We start from the raw sequence: 23622 nt of genomic DNA on the forward strand, positions 1-23622 counted from the left end.
CTGTGTCACAGAACCTGATTCTTCAGGTAGACATTGAAGTTGCTTGACTATAAGGTATTTTAGGGATCATGATACACTCTGGTGGCTTGATAAAGCATCTCTGCAGTTGTTTCCCAGTGGGAAGGTCTGTCCTGCCTGGCAAGAACTGGAAATGGAGGAGGCACATTAGGAGTTGAGGTAGGCAAAGACCAGTGCTGAGTTGTCATGGTACAAAGTGTTTTTTCTTTTGCACTTTGACCTATGCTATTGCTCTGTTCCATTGCAGTGTCATATGTATAAAAACTGTGTACATCTATCTGTGTGTATATATCACATATATATGTACACAAACTGTATACTTGCGTATATAGGTATACATGTATATATGATGACTTTTTGGAGGATTTTTGATATGGAAAAGAAATATAAGGAAGCTTAACACTCCCTGTGACATTTTAGATCAACTGCTGTGAGGGGAAAAGAGTTTAATATTTTTTTTCCTGAAAAATGCTGTTCTGAGAGGATTTTAATGGTAAATCAGATAAGGGAAATAAGGAACATTGTGTATTGCTATAAAATTTATATTATTTGAATGAAGTGGATACTTCATCCCTTCTGTACTTTTCCCTCCAATTTAGGGTTAATTGGAATTCTGAGAAACAAATTAGTGAATTTGCTTCTGGTTTAGCTTGAGGTCATTTGAGGATCCGAAGGGCATGTTCTCACTGCAGGCAGACTCCTGAGGCCTTACTGGTGGCCTTTGTCACATGGGCTGTGACCCAGACGGTTATTTTGAGCACTTTAAATCCGGTAAGGCTCCGTTAAATGGGATCAATGTAAGTCAGCAAGGCCTAGCTGCAACTTACGTTTTCTTTTCATAATCAAGGCACTGTTTGTGAAGGAGGAAGGTTGGGACAGATGTGCTCAGAATGGTCTGCAGGAGCTATTTCTGCATTCTTGTAGTCCAAGTCTTAAGAAAAGGCTTGTTTATAGTTGCAGACTTTTAATACTCTGTTATAAGTTGTTCCAGCATCAAATTGTGTAAAGTAGCATAAAATGCCTTACGGTAATGATTCTTGTATTACAGAATTAATCCATTTCTATAATGTAGATAAAATGTGACTTTCCATAACTCAGACTAAGCTATTAGAAGAATGTGTTTTAGATATCCAAAACAGATTTACAGTAAGCACTTTAAGATGTGCAAGGCCATCATTTAAGAGACCATATTGAAAGAATCACGCCTAAAATAGTCTCTCTCAGTAGTTTATAGTAAATCGGGCAATGAAAAGCCACTCTATGCCATCTTACTTTAATCATCAGATTGATGAAGAGGAAATCTGTTTGTGATGATGCTTTTTGAACAGTAGTCCTATCAGGTCCTTGAATAGGCGGGTGGTAAAACAAAAAAGAATCTTCCTTTAGGTGGGGAATGTCCTGGTACTGTTGGTTGGTAGCTAAGTAACAGTATTCTTAAACAGCAGTTCTCTTGGGTTTGTTGTTTTTTAATTTTATTGCCCTATAGTATTGCTACGCTAGAAAAATTAAGAGGTACTAAATAGGTGGGAATCACTGGTTTTGCACAGCAAGATGTTTAAACCATGATTTACTTTAAGGCTAGATCTTAGCTATTTCCTGGGAATACTTCTGCTGGTTGGTGGAAGAGTGGCATGTAGACATTTTCCTCATGTCCTGGGCTGCTGAGTTTGGTTATGGAGGGTGAGAACTGTGTGGCTCTTGTCTACAGAACCAACTCTGTACTCAAATCTGATAAGATCCAAGCCTGATGACCTTTGGAAACATTTTGACCTGCTAGTGGTGGGCTGTTCCTGACCTAATTACCTTGGCATTATAACTAGCTCTGTGATTTTACTCCTTTTGACGTTATCCAGTTTATACTCACTGACTGCTACTATTTAGGTCCTAATTGTTAAAACAAAATTAGATTTTACAAGATGCCACTCTACCAATCAGTGTTTTAGTACTCCTGAATTTTCATACATGTAATCATTGGTTATTTGAAGTGGAAAGAGCTGAATAATTCAGCAGCCGTACGGTTCACACATGTCAAGATGATACAAAAGAGGGGAGATGATCAATCTTAAGTCATTTTTCCTGTGCTGTAGGACAAAGCACTGCTTATTCCTCTTTAACTCCGTGCTGAGTTCCTTCTTGTTCTGGCTGAGTGCTTCTTTTCAGGAGATGGTATTTTTAAAGGGTAAATGTTATTTGAGAGGTAGACTGTATACTGTTGTAAGATATCTTTTTATTTCTTTCAGCTCTGCTTAAAAAACGAAAAGCTGCCACTATTTCTGTATATGCACAAGGAAAATATTTTTGAGTTGCTTTGCAAAATTGTACAAAGAGAATTTAAACAAGTTCCAACAAATGCATAGTGTGTATCTTTTCAGCAAAGACAAACAAACTGAAGGGAAACAAATGGTAACTCAGTTCAGTTCTGTTTCCTTGAATAGGAGAAGGGATGAGAATAAATTCTTGGAGTATAATACAGATTGCAAGAAAGGTCATATGAAAGAAAAATGTTTTTTTTCAGTGCAGCGTAAGTACTTCCTTATTGAAACAAGTCCATTCTTAAGATGGCAAAAACTAAACAAGTGCTCCTATGTGACTTGAGAAGACATTTTTCCTTTTTCATGTACATGCATAACATTTACGCTATAGTTGGTGTTAGCCTAGTAGTATTAGGTTGAAATGGTAAAATTGATAGTGGCAATAAGGTTTTTGGTGGTTTTTTTGATGTGTAAAGGCAGTGGAACAGATGTTCAGAACAGTATGGAATATTCCTTCTTCCCCATCCCACCATCCCTTTCACACCGAGCCATCTGGAAGGGACTGTGTGCAGGATGAGCAGCCATCACGCTAAGAACAAGATTAATGTGTTGGCATCTTTTGTTGGTACTTTAAACTGGTCACTGTTCCTTCAGCAGAAAGCAACCGTGTGAGTTATCGTCATTGCATGTGTTGTTATATTATCCATGTGGATATGGGAAGAAGACAGAAGAGAAACTGTGATCTATATAGAAAAATTAATAAATGGTGACCAGTCTGCACTTGGACCCGCACAGGCACAAATCAACTTTTTTCCCATTCAGCATGTTACTATATTGATGTGACTGGCCACCTTTTACCCTTAAGCACAGTGTCAGGTAATATTCTGTTAAGCCAAATTTCAATGTATTTATTTGGGTAAAAGCTTCTGTACACATTTTTCCAGAGTTTTTCAGTCCATGCTCTACATGTACTTTTAAAATTTTTTTACCTTGGTGTTTTTTTACAACATCAAGTACATCACATGTGGATATCTTCCAGTTTATTCAGTTGGATTTCTTTAGTACCCTGTAGCCTTATTTCTTTTGAGAGAAAGCATGTTTAGTGTTTTGGCTTAATGAACAGAATTTTGGTTACAGAAAGGACGGCTTATGATCTAGTGATGAGAGACTCTAGTCATGTGTGAAGGTGTCCTGGATCATCTGTATTCTGATACAGGATGAGTAGAAAAGGGTGGGTGGATCCTGATTCTGGCAGGGTGATTGCATTCAGTACAGCAAGCTTTTGTATTGTGCAATCTGTGAACCTATATTAGATTTCAGGTAAGCAAATCTGTTCTTAAATAGATATCTTAGTAACATTAAGTGTACTAAGGAAGATTAAAATGTGCTAGTGAAGGAGAAATCTTATTTAAAAGCTTAACAGATAGCTTCAGTGGGACGACAGTGTTTTTCTTCCATTGTTTTGTGTTTCTTTCAATAAAAAGAATTTTAAGGAATGGGAATCTGACATTAGATTCACGAAGGCTACTTGAGAATAAGATGCCTAAAGCCTGAAACTACTACTACTAATGTACTGCGGTAAGCTACTCTGAGTGAGAAGGTGAATCAGAAGGAAGTGATACACCCAAAGATCTCAGCTTTCAGAGGAAAGATAAGCATGAGAAAAAGGAGAGGTTAAAACTAGCTGAGGGATATTCACAGATGTTCTGGGGAAAATTTATCCCATGAAGAAATGGAGTGATGAAATTAAGTAAATGTTAGTGTTTAAAAAAAATTACTTCAGCATGATTAATATACTATATGTTTTCTTGTATTTTTACAGAAATCATAAGGCATGTTTAGAAAATATAAAGATTTAAGTGACAGAGGGGTAAAAATCTGAACTAACTTGCTGGCAAAGGTTTTTTGCATATTGGGCAGTGTGACAAAATGCTGTGAATTTAAATTGCAAGATCCATTAATTTGGATGATGTAAAAACTTAATACAGGAGAAAAAATAATTCTATAGGTATGTTCTATATTCCATAGATATGTTTTAGAACTATAGTTGTATACCCAGAAATGGAGCTAGAACAATGCAGTAACATCAGCCTACTGACTGTACACTTGCTTCATTAGCAGAGAGCAAGAAATATCTTTATTTCTTCCTTTAACAGTGGTGAAGCCATTTAATTGGATGACATGTATATGAACCTTTATTCTGGAGCAGAAGATGGAACTTTATCATAATTATTCTGTACTTCATAATGATAATTTTATTTTGCTAGAAACTGGGGAGAAATATTGTGGTAGCAAAAAGTTAGTATTGGGATTGTACTTTTAGAATTTCTAATTTCTGTTGGGAATCAAAAATCAAAGCAGTACCTTTAAAGTGGTCCATCAGTCTTGTTCATTGAGGCACGCTTATTCGGCGGTGAACTGTAGGCACAAGTACTTAAGTGGAAGTTGATGAGACCTTTGACACTGTTGTACCATGTCAGATGCATGGATATCTTGAATCACAGTCAACAGGTAATGCAAAGATGGGGTTATAGAACAAAGGCCAAAAAAAATAATCCAGCAAGCTTTAGAGAAAATAAAATGGATTTTACTTGTCTACAAAGTTGTTGTTAATATAAAAGCGGTTTTAAAATACTATCACAGTCTCCACTGTCATGGAAATAACAGTTACTTAATTTCAGGTTAAATCATCCTCAGGACTTTTTTTCCTGCATTAGTGAACGTCATCTTGCATATGCTTGTTTAGAATTAATGTTAGTGTGAAATTCTGATGAGACCTAAATTTAAGGTAATTGTAAATGTAAATGTTCAGTGCTATGGAGATCCATTTACTTTATTTTCTCTACCAACTTTTTAATTAGAGGAAATTTCTGAATTAATATGTTCACCTTTTAATGGTTCTATAAATTTTTTTGTGTTGCAGGCCCACAGTGTTAGCAGAGGTAACTACCAACTCAACATTTTTGTTCTGTTTAGAGGGTTTTTGGAGATGTGGAGGGTTGGCTAGGGAAATGTAAAACAATATTTTTAGGTTGTAAATAAACAAAACCAAACACCATTGCCTCCCCCATTGTCCTTTTTCTTGTCATTGCTTTAATGTCTTGATTTCCTTCATAATATCATTGGACCATAAAATCTGGCCTGAAGAGCTCAGCACAGACAAAAACCCAGCCAAAACAAACAAACAAACAAACAACAAAAAAAAACCCCAAACAACAACAACAAAAAACAAACAAACAAAAAAAAAAAAACAAAAACCCAAACAACAACAACAAAAAAAACAACAAAAAAACAAAACCAAAACCCAACCCTCCAAGTTGACAAGCCTTCAGAAATATAGCTCATTGCAACAGACATGAAAATAAGAGTTTTATTAAAGAAACAGAATTGCTTTAGGGATTTCTGTGCTTATTTCATCATTGCTGATACTTAGGTTGGTATGATGTGAGAAGATCAGAAATGGTGATCTGATGCTAAGGAGAAAAAAATCTGTTTTCATTCCAGCCTTGACTGTCATTCCTTTCCTGTAGATCTGGCAATCAGGAGGAAGATCTGTGGAAATGATGTTGATAGCTGGCTATATATAAACTTTTAGCTATTCTTTTGAGGTGGACGTTTTCTAGGCATTTCATTTTACATGTGTTGCCTTGTTGAAAGATGTGGTTTGCTGCAGATCTAAAAATAAAGAACTTTTTTTTTTTTACCCTTAAAGAACAGAACTCTATTAGACTTTGCTGCTGCTTCAGCAAACTCAGTATCACAATAGTTGCATTGAAAATGAGAGGGAACATGAAAAAACTGTATATTAACTAATAAATACACTGTCCTTCAGATTGAGATAGCTCTAATAGAAGTAAAGTACTTGGTACTTAAGTGTAATTGTGATGTTTAATGAAACTTAATTTCTTTTGATATTTGTGCCACAGTAACGTGGCTGAGAGAGGAATCACATACTTGATAGAACTAGAGAAACTAGAAGATGCTATTAAAAATTTAGTCTTGTCTAGATGCGTTTTGATAAATACAGAATAATTCTGGGGCATTGGAGCAGTGTTACATAGTAACTTATGGCTGAATATTTTATGTTCTTTTGCAGTATACAAAATACGGATTCAGGCTCTGGTTAGAATGAAGCTAGTTTAAAAAAAAAAAAAAACCAAAAAAAACAAACTGCAAACTTTAAAAAGTACAGATGAATGACATTAGACAAATCATGAATTTAAAGTAATGATTTCCAGATTATATGCTAATTCCAGTTTCTTTGTTTTTAACTTGTCATTACTGATAAAGTAGTAAATGACAGTCACAGATAAGTAGGAAAAGTTCACAAACATCAGGTTCCCAGTCATTTAGGACAAGAGAAAACAGAAAATGTTGTGCATCAAAGGCATGTGTATTCTTTTCTTTCTCAAGATGAGAGGGTAGCAGTGTCTGCTACCCATGTAGCCCTTTCTTTGTGTCTTGTAGCGAAGGATGAGGGGCCTTTGGAGGACGGAGTTCTGTGATGATAATGACTCTGTGGGAAAAAAATGGGGAAGGAGAGCATCTCCAAAACTAGGGGTTTAGGGACTTTCATCTTCCTGCTTTCCCTTCTCTTACTATTTAGCACACACATAAATTTTGAAGGTGGAGCAATTGCAAACTATCTAGGCAAGATTACCAAATTGAGTGCCATGCAGATATTGATATTTATGATGTTGAATTGAGTGTTAGGACATTAGGTGTGGGAAAATGTAACTGTCTGCAAACATTAGAAATGCCCTGGGCATCGACAGTGTGATTAGGAGGTAGTGTAACTTGATTGTGGGCCTAGAGGTGAGGAAATCGGTAGTATTTCTCTGATTTTGATGAGGCAAAATTCAGTTCTAGGTTGACACCTAAATTTAGGTGTGTGAATAGCAGAGCTTACACATGAGGTATTTGAGCTCACTGTATCTATCTTGTGTATATCAATAGATGCAGTGATTGAGTTGCTCTTTAGGCTTCTGCTTGAGCTCTCGAGGGACTTGGACACTGAGTTCATCTATATGTAGTCATACAAGTTTAGGTGCTTAATTTTGAATGGAATCCCATCTGGTAAATCACTTGACAGGCTGCATATTCAGTCCACCTCTTGTTTTCCTTCTCCATAGAAGGAGAATTGTAGTAGTTTTTCTCTTTTTACAGAGGTTCTGTGAGATTTGTCAGCGAAAAGCTCTAAAGCTCCCTGAAAATAATAGAATATATTCAGGGAGAATTTAGGGTGGATGTATGGAAAGCTCATTCATGGTGAAAATGTTCAGCTTTGTTATATTTTACTAGAGGGTATGAGAAGAAACCTCTTAAGAGTTTAAAAAAGGGATTGAACAATGTCTTTGAGAAAACATAATAAGGAAACATTCCCAAGTAGAGAGGCTGTATAATGAATTGGCATTTGCTTCACAGTGTTAGTAAATATATAAAGAACTTACAATATTAAAGAACCATGAAATTCAGCTACATATTTTTAGTGCTATTGTAAATTACAGTGCCTTTTTGGGGATGTGAAAGGGCAAAAGGCAGGTTTGGGGAACAGCTGGTGCTTTGAATTTTTGCCAGTTGCTCAAATACTTGAAAATTCAGCTTGTCTCTTATAATAGCTGCTCCACTGTTGTTTGGAAAGATTGTACATTGTGTTTGTTGTCTTTCATGTTTGTTACTGTGCATCTGCTTTCTACTTGATTTTTTTCAGAAATCTGACATGCCGAGGCAATGTCAAACTTCTTACATGCAGTTTAACAGCTGTTGTCCAGAAGAAGGTGGTCTGAGCTGACCTGGAGCAATACTCCTGCAACTGCAGGGCAAGAGTGGAAAGAAAAGCAAAAATGTTTTGATTATTTCTTTCTGTACCCCATTTTGCCTCTACATCAGTATCTGCTGGGATAAGTGCCTTCTAATTCTAAAATAAAAGGCAGTTATGCAAGTTATGAGGAGGAAAAAAAAACAGGGAGGTGAGAATACTTGAGGGAGCATGCCTAATGTGAATTTTTAATGGACTGATCTAAGCTAATTCAAGCTTCTGATGTCCTGTCCTTTCAGAATATGTGTGGAAATCAAGTTAGGTTAGCTGTGCAGTTGCTGATGCCTGCAGGGTTTGGAAAGCAGTGTCTGTTTGAGCTCAACCCAGCCAGATGTTGCATCCAATGCATGTCCAATGAGGCATGCATGGGTTTAGGGAGATGTAAAACATCTTGCCCTCCTCATTTTCTTCTTCCCCCTTTGACTCCTGCTCCCATTTTTCAGGTCTGATGCTGAAGTCTCATACATTTGTAATGCAGGCAGTTATATATATATGCAGTACAGCATCTTTCTAGATCCTCCATCTCTTGTGCCAGATGCAGCTGGATAGTTTAAAGCCACCTGTGTTGGGTGAAAGGTGGCTCCATGCAGGGAGTGGAGTTGGACCTTTTATCCTAGCTGTGAGTCTGTGGCTGTATTGCATATTTAGCTGGGGGAAGATGTGTAAGAAAATGATGAGCTGTGAGTGGTCCCAGTCTTCTGAACTGTTAAAATTTTTGAAAATAATAATTTATTTGCCTAGTATTTTCCACTTATTTGGGGATGGAAGGGAAGTTATTTAACCTCCATGTTGTAAAACTGAGTATGATTTACCAAATGCCAATGTGTTTAATACAGTGACAGAATATCACAATGAATATCTTGTTTAGTAATAAGCTGGGCTGAAGTGTGACTCAGAACAGGTGGAAAATGAATGTGAAAGGCAGTGCAACTGCCATTGCCAACTCTTCTTTTTTTTTTTTTTTTTTTTTTTTTTTCTGCACCTGATAACACATTACCCCCAGCCTGGTTGAGCCTGATGAAGCCCCTGTGATTCAGAGACTTATTTTTGTCTTCATTTCTTGTTTAACCTCCTGTTACTACATATATTTTGAAAACATTTTAGCCTCCCTTCTCATGTTTTTTTAAAGAAAGATTGAGTTGTGTGTGGTGAAGGATGGTAGTGCTTTAGTGGCAAGGGCACATAGTAATAAGAGCTTTTTTTACTTACTAATGGCTTAGTAGCTGAATAGGTCTGTAAGTGTTTGATTCAGGTAGTTGAAGGGTTTAAATTAGAAGAAACTTACTGCAAGCCTTTCTTTTTCTCTGATTAAGAGCAGTTAATGTGTTGCTTAATCTGTTGCATATATTTACTTGTCAGTATTCGGTTTACCTTTTGGAATAAAACTTCACACTTAAAGGAGGTGGGTGCATAATAATTCACATCATGCATTCAAAAAGGAAAGGGTTCCCCCCCCCAGCACTGATGCATTTTAGCATGTTCTTTAAAGAAATGGGATGGCTTGGGTGGGTTTTGTCTCTCCCCTGCTAGCTCTTGAACACATTGGACCATTTAATAAAGAATTGATGAGAAAATGAAAAACTCTAACTGCAGGTGTGTGTTTTCTTCAAACTGAGCTTTTATAGGTGAGGAAGAAGATAATGTGGAGAAGGGACTTAAATTAGTGCTCCTGGTGAAAGGCATTTTGATTATACTCAGCATGGTAGGTTTTTCAAGAGGTAGCAGGCAATTAGCTGGGCAGTGTGTAGCCAGCTTCCAACTGTCCCCAGTGTGTTGCGTGGGGTGGTGGGGAAAAGTCAGGTAAACTGCAAAAGGTAAGAGGGAGGCCAGCTCTGAGAATGCTAGACAGAAAACCATGGGAAAACAGGCTTTATTTTGCTGGTGTTCTGGTCTTTTCATATAAGAACTTAAATAAGATAGGTTAAAAAAAAATGAAATTGAGAGTATGAACGTATGTAGCAAAACATATTCCCAATAATTCTCTTTAAAAAGGAAACAAAATTCCCCCACAAATCCCAAACCCATTAGAATGGTTGCTTTGTTCACCAGAGTGTACTACTGATGAATTGCATGTAAAAAATAGTTCTAAGGAAAGACAATTTTATGAGATGTCTAATAACCCACCAATATTTCAGGAATTCTCTTGTCATAGTTGTAGGGAGTCTTTATGCCTTTAGTTTGTACAACAGTGTTGTCAATGTTAGAGAAAAACAAAAATGGTATCTTGTGTGTTGGAGTAATACTGAGATTTGGATTTGGCTGCTTTAGCACTGATTTATGCTCCTATTAATTTACTTCTTACTAATTATGTTTATGAACATTTTACTGCACAGTGAAATAGTTCCTCATAATGACTTTTATTTCACAGTTGCAACGCGCTAGCCTGTTTGCAGTGCAACGTTGATAGATGTTGCTCTTCAATAATTGTGAATTTCCAGTTTTTACGTACTTTTGATCAGGGTCAGAAAACTGCACTGAATATTACATGATATTTTAGAATACATCTGTTTGCAGAGGAATATGAAAATACAGAACAGAAACAAGAAGCTTGTTGGTCTACTATAAAATAAAAATTTTTCCTCTCTTACCTCTGATGTATTCTTTAAAATGTATCAAACTCAGCTGGCCTTGAATTCTGACATTCGAATAAACTGTTTCATATTAAGAAAGGTGTAAAATATAATTCAAGACTACTGCTTAGAAGTAATGAGCCTGTTTCTTCTGGGCCTATTCTGAAATAATTTTAGAGGTTTTTTGCTAATTACGTTGTTAATTTTTTAGAAATGTTCTTGAGAAGAAAGTATTTTAAAACTTCAGGGTGTGAAGTCATTACAAAAGTTACAATGCAACATTTGAAAAGCAAAAAGGTGATTTTAATTTATTAATGAGATCTTAATTAGCGAAGTTGAAATATTACTTTAATTGCTTTAGTGCAATAAAAAAGAAATTTTCAGTTAAGTCTTTTCCAAATAAACTTATGTCCTTCGTAGCACTAACTTCTCATTCCAGAAAATTTTGGTGCCCCATGATCTTTAAAAAGAGTATTATGAATAAGTAGTGCACAAACACTGAATTAACAGTGTTATAAAAAGCTAATCAAATTGACTCATAATTGTGTTAATGCCACTTTACAGAAAACTGCTTAGGAACTTTTTATATTATATGCCTGTTTCCCTTTCGGGGCAGTTCTGTCCTCCTTGAGCGTCCCTGCTCTCAAAGCTGTTCTCTGCAGGATAGTGTTTTCTATGCCATTGTGGCCCTGTGTGATGCTTTGAAATCTCTTTTTGTATTTTTCCCCATCCTAGTTTCTTTTATTTTTCTCAGAAAACCAGTTCTGACAACCTTTGTTTGCTCAGATAAATGTCTTCCCACATCTGGCATGTTCCCAAAATCTGTTCAATATGTGCTCCTACCTCATTCAGATTGTCATTCAGCACCACCTGTGGAAAACAATCTTCCTCACATTTCAGTTTCTTCCTTATTCTCACCCAGCCTGTTTCTGTGAGACCCTTGCCCTTATCTGTCAGATGAGTTTATAATTTGACTGAAAACTGTCAGAGTGAGGATAGATCAGTGTCTGATGCAGTTAGGGGGCTGTAACACATGGACAGTCTGTTGGTGGCCCATTTGCCAAGGCAGCAAGCCAGCTTGCTCCAGACAGCGACCTCTCCTACCACTCCTGTGGGGACTGCCAGTTTTTTATAAATGCAAATGTGCACTGAAGTCCAGGGGTTCTGGTACCGTAGCACAAGTCTGTGTATACAGTAAATCTTACACCAAATCCAAGGTAAAAAGCATCCATTATCTACATGGATTTCATCCTCTGTGCTTATCTGCAGTGCTCTTGTCGTGTTCTGGTGTGAGTGCACAACTCCAGTGCCCTGATAGGAATTGTGCAGTGTATTATGGCAGGAAGGCTAAAGCAAGTGCTTTAAAAGAAGAAAGGTGAAGTATATTTTGTAGGAAAAAAAAATTGAATGTGTGGTACACAAATTCATAACTCTTCATTTCATTTTTGTAAATATAATATGTGTTTTTCTGTAAGTTGCAGGTTGTGAGCCATGCCTTTGGTGAAAAGGAACATTGAACCACGGCATCTCTGCCGAGGAGCTCTGCCAGAGGGAATTACTAGTGAACTGGAATGTGTAACGAATAGTACCCTTGCTGCTATCATCCGCCAGCTAAGCAGCTTAAGTAAGTATCTGTAACTTCCTGCAAGTATTTGATTCCTGATGACAACTGAATAAATGAAAAGCTCTAAGATGGCTTGTTGAAAATAGCAAAATTATGATACAGGACATGGCCACTTAGGTAATATAATAATACAATGTAACTTCATTGCTTTTATGCTCCTCTGTGTTTTGAAGTTTACACAAGAGCCTAAGACTTACAAGTGTAAAAAAAAAAAAAAAAAAAAAAAAACAAAAAAAACAAACAAACAAAAAAACCAACCCCAAAACCAATCAAAAAAACCCCAAAACAAACAAACCCCCCACACACAAAAAATACAACCCAAAACCCCCCCAAAACCAACCCAAAATAAACCCCACAACAACTCAAAACCAAAAAACCAACAACCAGACCCTAAAAACCAACCAACCAAAAAGCTATAGCATAGAAAACCAGGATTTTTTCTAAGGTGAGAGAAATTGGTGCAAGAATAAGACTAGCACTTGAGTTATTCTTGACTCTCAATTGCATGAGATGAAGCAGCAAACGCTTCTGCCTCTTGGCATCAAATGACATGTTTGACTGAAATTTCAGTTTATCTTACTGTGCTAATTAAGTCTTTTCTTTATATATGTGTGTGATCAATTCATATGAATAAAATTAAGCATATGCATCAGAAGAATGGCATTCACTGAACAAAGCTGTAGGCTACTGTTGAGGTAGGCAAGTGTCAGCTCCATACAGAGTAGCCCTCACAGTACACCTGCCAGTTGACACCACAACTAGCAATTCTAGAAGCATGCCTGGTGTGCTTGCAAGAAGAATATTTCTTAATGAATGAGAAAAGATTTCTTCAGAGAGTGTTTAATAGTCAGCAGCTGTTGTTTGTGCTGATAACTCTGGTCCTAGAAAAGAAATTATTGCTGCATCAGTTTCTTCACTTTGTAAATGGAAATGGTTTTAGGAATGTAAGAAAGTGTGTATCAGGTTTAGACTACAGGTTCCACTAAGTCCAGTGTACAATTCGTGGTGATAGGAAAGAGCCTATACTTAGGGAAAGAGTGCAAGAAACACAGCGTGTTCTCCTTTCCAGTAGTCCTTGATTTAGGGATTTTTCTGAGCCATCTGAATTATCCTATGTAACAACCATTTGCAAACTAGTCATCAGTGGAATTGCTTAGATGTGTTCAAATAGGGATTGCACTGTTTTCTTGCTCAATAATCTGTGGCAGAATGCCCCACAATAGAAGTTGATCTGTTTCTTCCTTTTGATACTTTCTGGTTCTTGAGTTATGAAAAATAACAAAAGGTGATTTCATCTTGTGTGTTTCAATAATAGTCAATAATAGGTCTTTTAGCATGTTCTTAACTTTTCCAGGTTTGAGTGTCCTGATCTGTTAATACTCTTTTTGGATAGAAACCATTTTGTATTTCTGATCACTGTGCTGGGTCTGTGTGGTGGGGCTTTTGGTAGCAGGGGAGGGGGCTACAGTGGTGGCTCCCTGTGAGAAGCTTCTCAAAAGCTCCACTGGCTCCAAGTTGGACCCACTTCTGGCAAAGGCTGAGCCAATTAGTGACAGTGGTTGTGCCCCTGCAATAACGTATTTAAGAAGGGGAACCTGAGAGGTGGTTGGGGCTTGTGAGGAGAAGTTATGAGAAGGCCACCTATGAGAAGGAGGTCAGTGGGAGGAAGGAGGAGGAAGATGATGGGGAGGTGTGCTGGAGCAGAGCCCCCCTGTATCCCATGGTGAGAGTGCAGGGCTGCCACCCGTGGAGGTCTGCAGCGGAGCAGATGCCAACCTGAAGCCTGTGGAGGAGCCCACACTGGAGCAGGTGGCTGTGACTCTGAGGGAAGAAGCAGCCCCTGCTGCTGTATTTTGGCAGTGGGAGGACTGCAGCGCTCGGGGGTGACCCACGCCTGGGCAGCAAGGGAACGGTGGCATCCTGTGGGAAGGACTCACACTAGAGAAAGTTCATAGGGGCCAGTCTCCTGTAAGAGGGGAGCCATGTGGAGCAGGGGAAAGAATTGCAAGTGCTGCCTTCCCCTTCCCTGAGAAGGAAAGAGCCACGAGCTGACTGCACCCCCCATTCCCTGCCCCCTGTGCCGCTGGGGGAGGAGGTAGAGACCTGGGGAGCAGAGTTGAGCTGGGAAGAAGGGGGGGATGGGTGGGGGTATTTTTGGATGTGGTGGTGCTTCTCACTATCCCACCTTGTCTGTTAGGTGTTGTCTTTGTTAGTGTTTGAATTAGTGATGTTCTTTAATTTCCCTCAGGAGTCTCTTTTGCCCTTGACTGTAATGGATGAGCCACTCCTCCCTATCTCTATCTTGATTCCATGAGCCTTTTGTTTCATTTTATCCTTTTCAGTGTTATGGGGGAAGGGGTGAGTGAATGGCTCTGTGGTGTTCAGTTGCCCTCTGGGCTCAAACCATGACATTGTTATTTCGTCTTTGGATATGTAAGTTAGAGTATGTTTGTTTGGTTGGTTTGTTTTTTTTGTTTTTTTTTTTAAGGTGGAGTGTTGAGGACTTCAGATCATAATCAAAACAGACTTCTTCTATTTTATCATTAGTTCCCTAAGAATTTATACATTTTTGATTGCTGGTAAACATTGAGTTGATATTTTCAGAAGTTTCCAAGTGATTCTCTAATCTTTCTCGAGCAGTAGCTGTTGATTTAGTGGCTAATGTTATTTATAGTTAATTTGTGTTTGTATTGTCATGGAGTTTCATTTGCAGTTTTATCAGGCAGTTGCTCAGTATTGACATCCTTGATTTTCAGAAAATTGAGAAGAATGGCTAATGTCCTAATTACATTCAAGGATATGTGGTAAGACCTTGCTTTGGTATTGTACAGTGATTGGCCAAGTGCATATAGTACACTTTTCACTTGCCAGACTTGCTAGGAATGTTTAGCTTTCATTTCTTCAGATTTGGTCTAATCTTCCTGTTAAGACTGTGTGTTCAGATCCTCTTATGATTCTTGTGGAGGAGCTGGCTACTAATGAAATCTATATTCTGCAGTTTTCCCTCAGCAGATTTCTCAGGTCATCGGAAGTCTCTGCAGACAGCCCTAAAATACTTCATTAGTGTCATGTTAAAGATCTATGCAAATAAATGTGTCCTTTGTTTTAACAGGTGAATATGTGGTATTTAATGAGGGAAGCCACCACCAGGCTCGTCCACAGTCTAAAACCTGTCATGTTTGCAGAGGGTTTTTACAGCAGACAGCGTTTGTTTTGCCTGTGTTTCAAGCCAACTGGGAGCAAGGAAATGATCACAGAAAAATGCTATGCTGGAGCTGATGTAGTATGTCCTGCTGACAGCATCAGAGCTTGTTGGTGCTCCCACAGCTTGAAAAAGAGAGAGAGCGCAAGTACAGGTCTATCTTGTAGTCACACTGTTTTTTAATGCTGCACTGTGAGTTCAGTGTGGATTTTAAAAACTGGCAGATCTGTGCTATTGCATATAAATTTGGCTTGCTTCAGCCTCTGCTCTTTTCAGGAGACATGAACAAATTCTTATCCAAAGGGAATGTGCTCTTAGTGGAGGTTTTTTGTATTATGTCTTCAGATTTGAGTGAGTTTGCAGCCAGCTGGCTTGGAGCACAGGCAGAGTGAGCAGCGTTCTGTATGAAACTCTCCACTTTTAAATACAGCAAAAGCTTGACTAGGGGATTCACCTCCACTTGGGAGGAAAGAATCTGTGGTGGGGAGGACTGGAAGTATTTGCAACCTCTACCTGTAAGTACGATGATGCTTTACTTAGTAAACACAGTCATGGAGAAAAGACTTTGAAGAAAGCTTTCACAAAATACTCCCTTACTTTGGCAGTGGGGTTTGGTCTGATGGCTGTAAAACTCCAGCCAGTGAAAAAAGCTGGTCTCTGCAACAGGATCTATTGCACCAGGGGTTTGTTCCTGAGTTTTGCATATGTGTATATATGGAGAAGAAATAATAAATCACATCTGATTGTCGTTGAAGACTAAATATTAAAAACTGTACAGGTACTCCTTTATTGAGCTTTTCTTAATTATATTTCAGTCTGTACATTAACATACTCATTGTGATTCAAGTTGCATTACCACTTCTTTCCTTTCTGCGTGTCTTTAAATATTTTGTATTTTTCTATCTTTGGCTTCTCCATTCGTACAGATACTACCTGTCAGGTTGAAGTCTTATTTCTACGTGAGTATAAACCATCTGTACATGGGTACAGAGCTTCTTTGACCCATATGCAAGTGATACCAACCTTTTTTTGCTGTACAACATACCACAAAGGAAGTGTGGTCTGTGGCGAGTTGGAAGATTTTTTTTTTTTCTTTCACACAGAGTGATGTCTAACAACTTGTCTCTTAGTATTTTCTTGGGTACATTGTCCATTGGCTCAGAGTTTCACTAGTCTGCATGCAGCCCTGAGCGCACTGCATCCAGCTTTCTGTCACTCTGCTCTTTACCACTGCTAAATCAAGTTGAGTTGGGAAGTTAGCTTTTTTGGCGTTATCATGCTGGAGGTACTCTGAGGAGGCAAATAAGACTCAAGACCTGGTCAGTAACAGCCTGACACTTTTGCTTATTTAAAAAAAAAAAAAAAAGACAAAACAGTGCGAGGGGGTTGGGGGAAAACATGATTCTGATGCTAAGTAATCCAGTTACAAAAGGATGGGTGGAATCACTGTTTTCTTTTCCATGTTATGATAAAATGGTCATGTCCTGGGTGAATTTGAGTTTACAAAACACCAGCTAGTTCAGCGGGATGTTTCAGTCCTTACCCAGGACCCTGAGGAGAACATGAGTGCAGCACTGGCTCCCTTTGGGGCAGCCCTAGCGTTGTCTTTCTTCCAGTGTCTTGTAAAATTGACACCTGAATGCCAGGTGATGACATTGCTCTACCTTTTCTCTTTGATAATGCATGTTCATGTTGTGAAAAATTGTAACCCTTTTAATGCACTGTAAATCCTTCTGTTAACTTGACTGTGTTCTTCCATGTACTTTTGCTGTGGAACAAGGAATGCAAAGGAAAGCTGTACTTCAAACTCAAATATGTGAGAAGAAACTAGCCAAAGTAATAAACGTTACTGGGTTTCTGGCATTCAAACAAGCCAGCACCATTGTTGAATTCCTCTTTTGTTACAGCACTGAGAGCATTTTGACTTGCTTTGGGACAAGGTACTCCATGTGTTAATGCACACCTTCTTATGCAGTATGTGAAAATCAATTGTAATTAATTCAAAGTAGTGCCTAGTCTCTGCTAGAGGTGTTATAAATTGATGTGGCAAGATGATGCTTCATGCAATTACTGCGGAACTTCAGTAGAGGTATTGTTTCCATTATTTTTGAAATACTGATCTCCAGAAATATCTCACAATGCTTGCAAATTTTTGTGAGCAATCAAATATACAGCTCTATGAAGATGACCAGTGGAAGTGCTAGAAAGAGACACTTCTGTTAATTGACACTAAAACCTCTTGAGAGTGGGGATATGTTGAGGCAGCATTGTGACTAAATTTCCCCTCAACTACTACTGCAGCCAGAGGGAGCTTTAGAAGGAAAGACTGCATAATTCCTTTTTTTTTAAACTTTTAATTAATATTTAGGTTGCCCATATGCACTTCATGTTTTCAAATGACTGTTTTATAGTACCAAAATCAGCTCTTAAGTTGAAAAATACATGCTTGTAACTTCAGATAGCTTGTGGGTGTTTTTTTTCCCCTGGTTGTTTCTGTATTTTAAAAAATCTAATTAAAATGATGGTAACATAGAAAACACTAGAGGAGGATTAGTTTATTTCTAGAATTTACCACATCTTATTAATCAGAACAGCGTGTTCCAGTATTGCTTTACCATGTCATTGTTTTTACTGACAGGAGATTGAGAATCTCTTTCACTGGTTTTGGAGTAGCAGGTGTTTTAAAAAAAAAAAATAAAGAAAAAAGAATTCAATATTAAAAGAATTATATTCCCACAAATCAACTTCATGACTTATTTTGCCTCCTGAAAGATAACTGACAAGCTCTTGTCTGCTTGACTTCTTTAGGGATGATATGTTTAATCCTAGAATGCAGCAGTCCTTCCTCAGCAGGCTGATTTCAATACATTAACATAATCTAGCAGCCATTAAAATTTATTGATGTTTCCAGCTCTGAGTACTGGTGGCTGAAGAACGTAATACCTGCTTTATTTAGCTGAAGAGCTTGGAATAACCTCTTCATTTGCAGCAACTAAATCAAATGGGGATTCTAATTGAATCGCAGCTGGCTGCTGGGAAGCACTCGGAGAACGCTTCCAGTGTGCAGGTGGTTGAACATTGGCATGGGCTGCCCAGAGGTGCTGTGGAGCCTCCATCCCTGGAAGTATTCAAAACCCAACTGGGAGCAGTCCTGGACAACCTGCTCTATCTCACTGTGCTTTGAGCAAGGACTTGGACTAGATTGTTTTCAGCCTCAGCTATTCTGTGGGTGTGTGACTTCTGGTTTGGAGGAGGAGGAGATTAGGAGCTGGTAGGCAGAACACCTTTCTTACCCACTTTCCATATATGTACGAAGCAGAGCTTGGATACATCAAAATGTATAACATTTTGGGTTAGTGGCTGATCTTACTTTTAGTGAAGAAATCTATTACTGGTAAAGTCCTCCACTCAAAACAAGGCAGTCAAATTTTTTTTTTTAAATTTATAATTCACAAACAGTGCTTTTAGATACTGTTTTAGTGGTGTTGTTCTCCTCCCCCCAAGTAAATGATCCAAGAAAGGGGCAGGTCCTGACAACTTTCTAAGTGTGGCTATTTTTTACTTTGAATTATGTCTTCCAGACGTTCATAGGATGGGATCTTGGCTGAAATTTTCATTACATCTCTACTTTTATTTGTAAAACTTCAAGGTTGGTTATAGGAACCAACTTAAAATGTCAATAATTGCTGTTCTTTTGGAAGTCACTGTCATTTAGGTGGCTAATACATATTCCATATTGTTCTAGCTATTAGACAGTTTCACTTTCCCTCTCCCCTCCATTTCTGCTGTTCAGGCTGGTCCTGATACAGGTCATAACAAGATGAGATTAATTCAGAAGCAGGGTTTTAAAATTTGTGTTTGTTTAAAAAGTATGGTTAAATGCAGGAAGCAGGATTTTGCTTTTTGCATGGAGAACTGATGGAGTGTGGATGTCTTGAGAGGGGTGTTGGCCGCAGAAATTTTAAAGGGGGAGATCTTAAATGAAGCAGCAGTATCTGGGAAGGGGAGACTGAGACACAAGTAGATGCAGTACTGTCTGAGTGAGCAAGAGCCATGAATTTGAGTGGAATCTGAAATTTGTGGGGGAAATTCTAGGGCAGGAGAAGTGTTAAATTGGGATTTTGATCTGGATTGGTTGAGAGGTTCAGACTGGCGCGGAAGGAGAGTCAAACTGTAACTGAGGATGCCTAGTACTTTGTGAGGGTTAGGAAAGGAATGGGCACAGACAAGGATCTGTGGACCAAGAGGGGATTGAGTTTGTTGTGTGGCACTCCTGTCCGTCGTAGTACTTTCAGGGTAGGGCCTGAGGCTGCAGATCTGAACTGGACTATCCACTCTCATAGTGACTGAGAAAATACAGCAGCTGAAAGGGAGGCTGAAAAGCTTGTTGGAACCTCTTTTGTGCTGTAACAAGTCCAGACTGGCCATGGGTAAGTGTGGTCAGTGCTGTGTTAGTCCCTCAAATGACGCCAGTGACAGCAACATGGATACACACGATGAGTGTCTGTGGTAAGTGGGCTGCCTTGCATGAGGATCCTGGTTTTTTATCTGTTTCACTTTGCCTTCACTTTGATGTTGGCTTGTGCTTGTGATTAAATCTTAATGACTACGGATTGCAAGATTTTAGATTTCAAAATTTACTTCAGAAGCTTTTATGGACAGCAGTAACTTTGGGCCTTTATTTTCATCAGGGGAAGGTTTTAATGATCAGTTCTATGTCAGTTGGCAGTAGTCCAGCTACATAAGGATTCAAGTTTCAAAGCCTCCTTGTTTTTTAAGAAGACTGACCAAGACGTCCAGGAGAACAGACTTCAGGAAGCATTTATGGTGTTTTTCAAGATTTTTGTACAGATCTCTTGCCCAGATATTGCTGAATGTCAAACTGCACTGTTGTTATCCTACAGCTACTGTGTTTTATTCTACCTTCATTATACTGAAGCCATTTATCTCGTGTTTTGTAAGCCTTTAGCAAAGGGATCTCCCTGTCTGTCTTCTTACACAGGCAAACATGCTGAAGACATATTTGGTGAATTGTTTAATGAGGCTAACAGCTTCTACATCAGAGCAAATTCCCTTCAAGACAGAATTGATCGCCTTGCTGTCAAAGTTACCCAACTGGATTCAACAGTAGAAGAGGGTAGGTAATTGTATGAAAACATTGAGCCAGAAGTGATGTTGACAAGACCACAGTATTTAATTACACAACCATCTTTGTCTTTTCAAACTAATCCTGAACTGCTGTTTCATCTTGTTTTCTCAGTAAGGCAAGATAGGAAAGATCATGTTAGCAGTGTCATGTAACTGTCTTCATTTTAGACTTAGTGTTACTTCAAGAAGCCCCTGTAGTAATGGAGCCATTAAGGGAAAACTTAGTTTGTGAGTGTAATTAATGAGAAGTGTATAAATCTGGACCTTACTGGAATTAGGTCAGAATATTGGAAAAAGTTTGAGACAGTAGATCTACATTTATTTCAGGGTCGAGTGGCCACAACCTGTATTAGTAGTGCCTGTTCTGCAGTCATCTCAGATCTGATAATACTCTTTACCTAAATGAAGCACTGTGTATTTGCATCGAGCAGGTGAAAATCTCTAGGGGATTCTAGTCACTAGAAACAATATTTCCTTTAAAATGCTGTTATGTCCTCACTTGCTTATGTGTTTGGTCACTCGTGTCATAAATACACAGTAAAAACAAAGGATATAAGTAATGTCATTACATTGTTCAATAGCACTTACATGGGTAAAACATGTTTCTCTAGCTCTAAGAGCTGTAACGTGTGTGTTTGCTTCCATGTTCAGTTACATGTCTGGGCCAACTAATGCGTGTACTCCCTGTTTAGATGATACCTGGCATTTAGTAAAATGTAAAAAGTTACATCAGTAGCATAATATTTACTCAGTAATAGTTAATGCTACTTGTAATATATTTAATAGTACTGTTTATATGCCTTATATATTTAAATTTATAGTTTATATATTAAATACTACTATTGATGCTAGTATTAAATGCTAGTTGATATTTAATAGTGTAATACTTAGCCTTCCATTTTTAGCTTGCTAATGTCTGAAAATTATTATAGGGCTGATGTTTTTTTTCTAGTTTTGGAACACGTTAACTGGTAGAGTATCACAGTTGATACTAGCGCCTTTCATTTGCTGTCTTAGAGGTCAACAGGGAACATATATGGGAGCGTAGGCTGAGCTATTATGGGGTCACTATTCAGCTTAGTTTGAGGCATGTCGTGGCGGTAATATGAGCAAACTAGATGATATTCATACAGTGTACTCGCTCTGTGCTGAGGTGGATGATGTCAGTCTTCATGACTTTCAAGTCCAGCTTTTCTGGAAATGCAGTCCTCATCAGAGTTTGGTTTTGCTTTTGTTTCATTTTTTTTAATGTCTCATTTGTATTATGCAATACCTCCTGGCCAGTTTCCAGAGTTTGGAGGGTAACCAAAAGCAGCCTATTGGAAGGTGAAACTAGTGTATAGACTGATAATTTAATCAGTGTTTTTTTTTTAAATTGACAGCAGTTATTACTCTTGCATTGCAAATCAGCTTTCACATCAATAAGCTATATATACAAACTGCTGTCACTTCAGTGTCAGTAGGAAATTTTATTAGCTATTTCACTACAGAAGTTAAAGTCTTCATAATAATTCATTTTACTGTCACTAATAATAAATATATTTCTGGGTAGCGTGGGCATTTAAAATTTCAATTGCTACATTGGTTTTAAAAAAAACCTTTAGACTTAAATGCATCAGTGATTTCTTACATTCTTAGGTATAACTAATACATAGTGTATGTATAAAAATATTTTACACATATAACTAATGACAGTTGAAAAAACATTTTGAAATAATTGAGGTTAGGTTTTCAAAAGCATATAAACAACTTACACTAAAAAGCCCCAGAAAAATGGGATTTGTGCTCTTTTGAATGTCTTCCTTCAAACAAGAATGTAACAATTCAGATATCTGAAAAAAAGTACGTGGAATACTGGTGTACTTATAGGCAGGTTTAAATAGAAAGTAGTTTCTCAAGAATGATGTTTTGATAGTTCAGATGATGTGGGTGGGGGAATGACGATTTGGAATGAAATATTCTAATTTTTTGCTATTTTAAAAGTTACAGAAGAATCTAAAGGGTTTTAGAGTGAGAGGCAAGACCTCAGCACAGATAACAAAAATAGCTGGGTAGAAAAGTCTGAGTGGGATTGGATTTCCATCATGAGAAAGGATAACAGTGTACCTTACAGGGTCTGTACCAAACTTCATGCCTTCCTGGTTTTTCTGGTCGTCAATATATTGAATTTTTTTCTGGTACTGTTGAGTTAGCATGTGAAATTCTCAGTTTGAGACTTGATAAATTAGATGAATGGGCAAGAAATATTAGATGGAATGTCAATGGGAATAAAAAGAAAACAAGCCAGTGCATTTTGCTTGCATTACTCATACAGCTTATACTGTTGTAAAACAATTTGAGGAATCGTTAGTGTCATTGTAGACAAGCCAGTGAAGACTTCAGCGCTCTGTTTGACTGCAGTCAAAAACCTGCATTTCAGGTGGGCTATGAATGGAAGATAGTGTGGAGAGCTTACTGCCACTTTTATATTGTGATTGCCATTATCTGGATCCTTTTAGCAGTGGTTGCTTCATCTCAGGAGAATTTATATTAAGAATTGAAGAAAGTCGTGCTAAAAGTGACAGGACAATTAAAAGCAACTTAAATCTTTCATTTGAAAACAGAGAATGAAAAGGCCGGTATTGTTTCCCCCAGAATTGTGTTTGTGAAAAAGATAAAATGGAAGTATGTTACTGGACTGTATAAAAGAGATTAAGTATTTCTCTCTAAAGAGAGATGAGGAAAACTTAAGATCAAGGGATGTTCAATTAAATGGAAAGATTTTGAACTTGAAAGATGGTAGAAGACGTGGAACTCTCACAGGAGCTTGCAGAAGCCATTATTTAATTAAACTTAGAATGGGGTTGAATGTGTATGGATACCACGTGTAATTATAAAACATGCTGTGTTGGAGGAATACCAGACCTTGTATTTCAGTCTTGAAGCCAGCCTTTCTGCTATTAGAAGTCCAGGTTAAACCTCATAAAAAGGGGAGATCACTGAATACCTGT

General features: G+C 37.9%; 1 protein-coding gene across 5 annotated transcripts in view; it reads left to right on the forward strand.

The window, feature by feature from the left end:
• WASF3 (WASP family member 3) overlaps nucleotides 1-23622 on the forward strand; it is a 74333-nt gene that overhangs the window by 33445 nt on the left and 17266 nt on the right. For 4 of the 5 annotated variants that reach the window (XM_042792855.1, XM_042792859.1, XM_042792858.1 and 1 more), the window contains 2 exons: nucleotides 12140-12282; nucleotides 20487-20621. In XM_042792855.1, coding sequence (XP_042648789.1) covers nucleotides 12150-12282; nucleotides 20487-20621 — 268 coding nt within the window. In that variant the 5' untranslated portion in view covers nucleotides 12140-12149. Of the gene's footprint in view, nucleotides 1-12133; nucleotides 12283-20486; nucleotides 20622-23622 lie in introns of all 5 variants that reach the window. The other variant, XM_042792857.1, reaches the window with a different exon arrangement.

This window comes from Tyto alba, unplaced genomic scaffold, assembly GCF_018691265.1.
Source record: "Tyto alba isolate M040663 unplaced genomic scaffold, T.alba_DEE_v4.0 Super-Scaffold_2, whole genome shotgun sequence".
In the NCBI taxonomy this organism is placed as follows: domain Eukaryota; kingdom Metazoa; phylum Chordata; class Aves; order Strigiformes; family Tytonidae; genus Tyto; species Tyto alba.